The following is a 414-nucleotide window of genomic DNA, read 5'->3' as shown; positions in this document are numbered from 1 at the left end:
CCTGGAGCGTGGCGGCATACACGAGCCATGACGGCTCAGGTGAAGCTCGAGGTTCACTCTGTCAAGTGAAGACGTACCGGCAGCTTTTGCGCGGAGAGCTGCAGACTGAAGTGAAGCCATCTGCTGTTGTTCAAGTTTCAACATGGCCGTGGAAGGCGAGCCCATAGTTTTCAAATACGCTGCACACGCACAGCATTTCGCGCGAGGCAAACAATTTCAAATGAGTGGAACTGGCCTCCCTTTTTCCGTCTACACGTACGCAGACATGGCCTCCAGAGTCAACAGGGACGTAGACGGCAAGGCTTTCGGCTACCATAGCTGATCGGACCATGTGTACGAAGTAAAGCAGGGCCGAGTCTCACTCAACCCAGTCGATTCCATGGAGCAAAATGTCGAGACTATAAGCTGCGGTCT

The 414-nt window shown here is 53.6% G+C and overlaps 1 protein-coding gene across 1 annotated transcript in view; it reads right to left on the bottom strand.

The window, feature by feature from the left end:
* The window catches only part of CSUI_000327 (dnaj-like molecular chaperone), a 6,334-nt gene that overhangs the window by 1,492 nt on the left and 4,428 nt on the right, over positions 1 to 414 (bottom strand). Inside the window, exon 7 of the mRNA XM_068060561.1 lies at positions 78 to 179. Within this exon, the coding sequence (XP_067927460.1) occupies positions 78 to 179 (102 nt within the window). The remainder of the gene's footprint in view (positions 1 to 77; positions 180 to 414) is intronic.

The sequence above is a fragment of the Cystoisospora suis genome, assembly GCF_002600585.1.
Source record: "Cystoisospora suis strain Wien I chromosome Unknown contig_149, whole genome shotgun sequence".
Lineage (NCBI taxonomy): Eukaryota > Apicomplexa > Conoidasida > Eucoccidiorida > Sarcocystidae > Cystoisospora > Cystoisospora suis.
The sequence above is the reverse complement of the archived record's forward strand: the minus strand, read 5'-3'. Positions and strand labels throughout refer to the sequence as shown.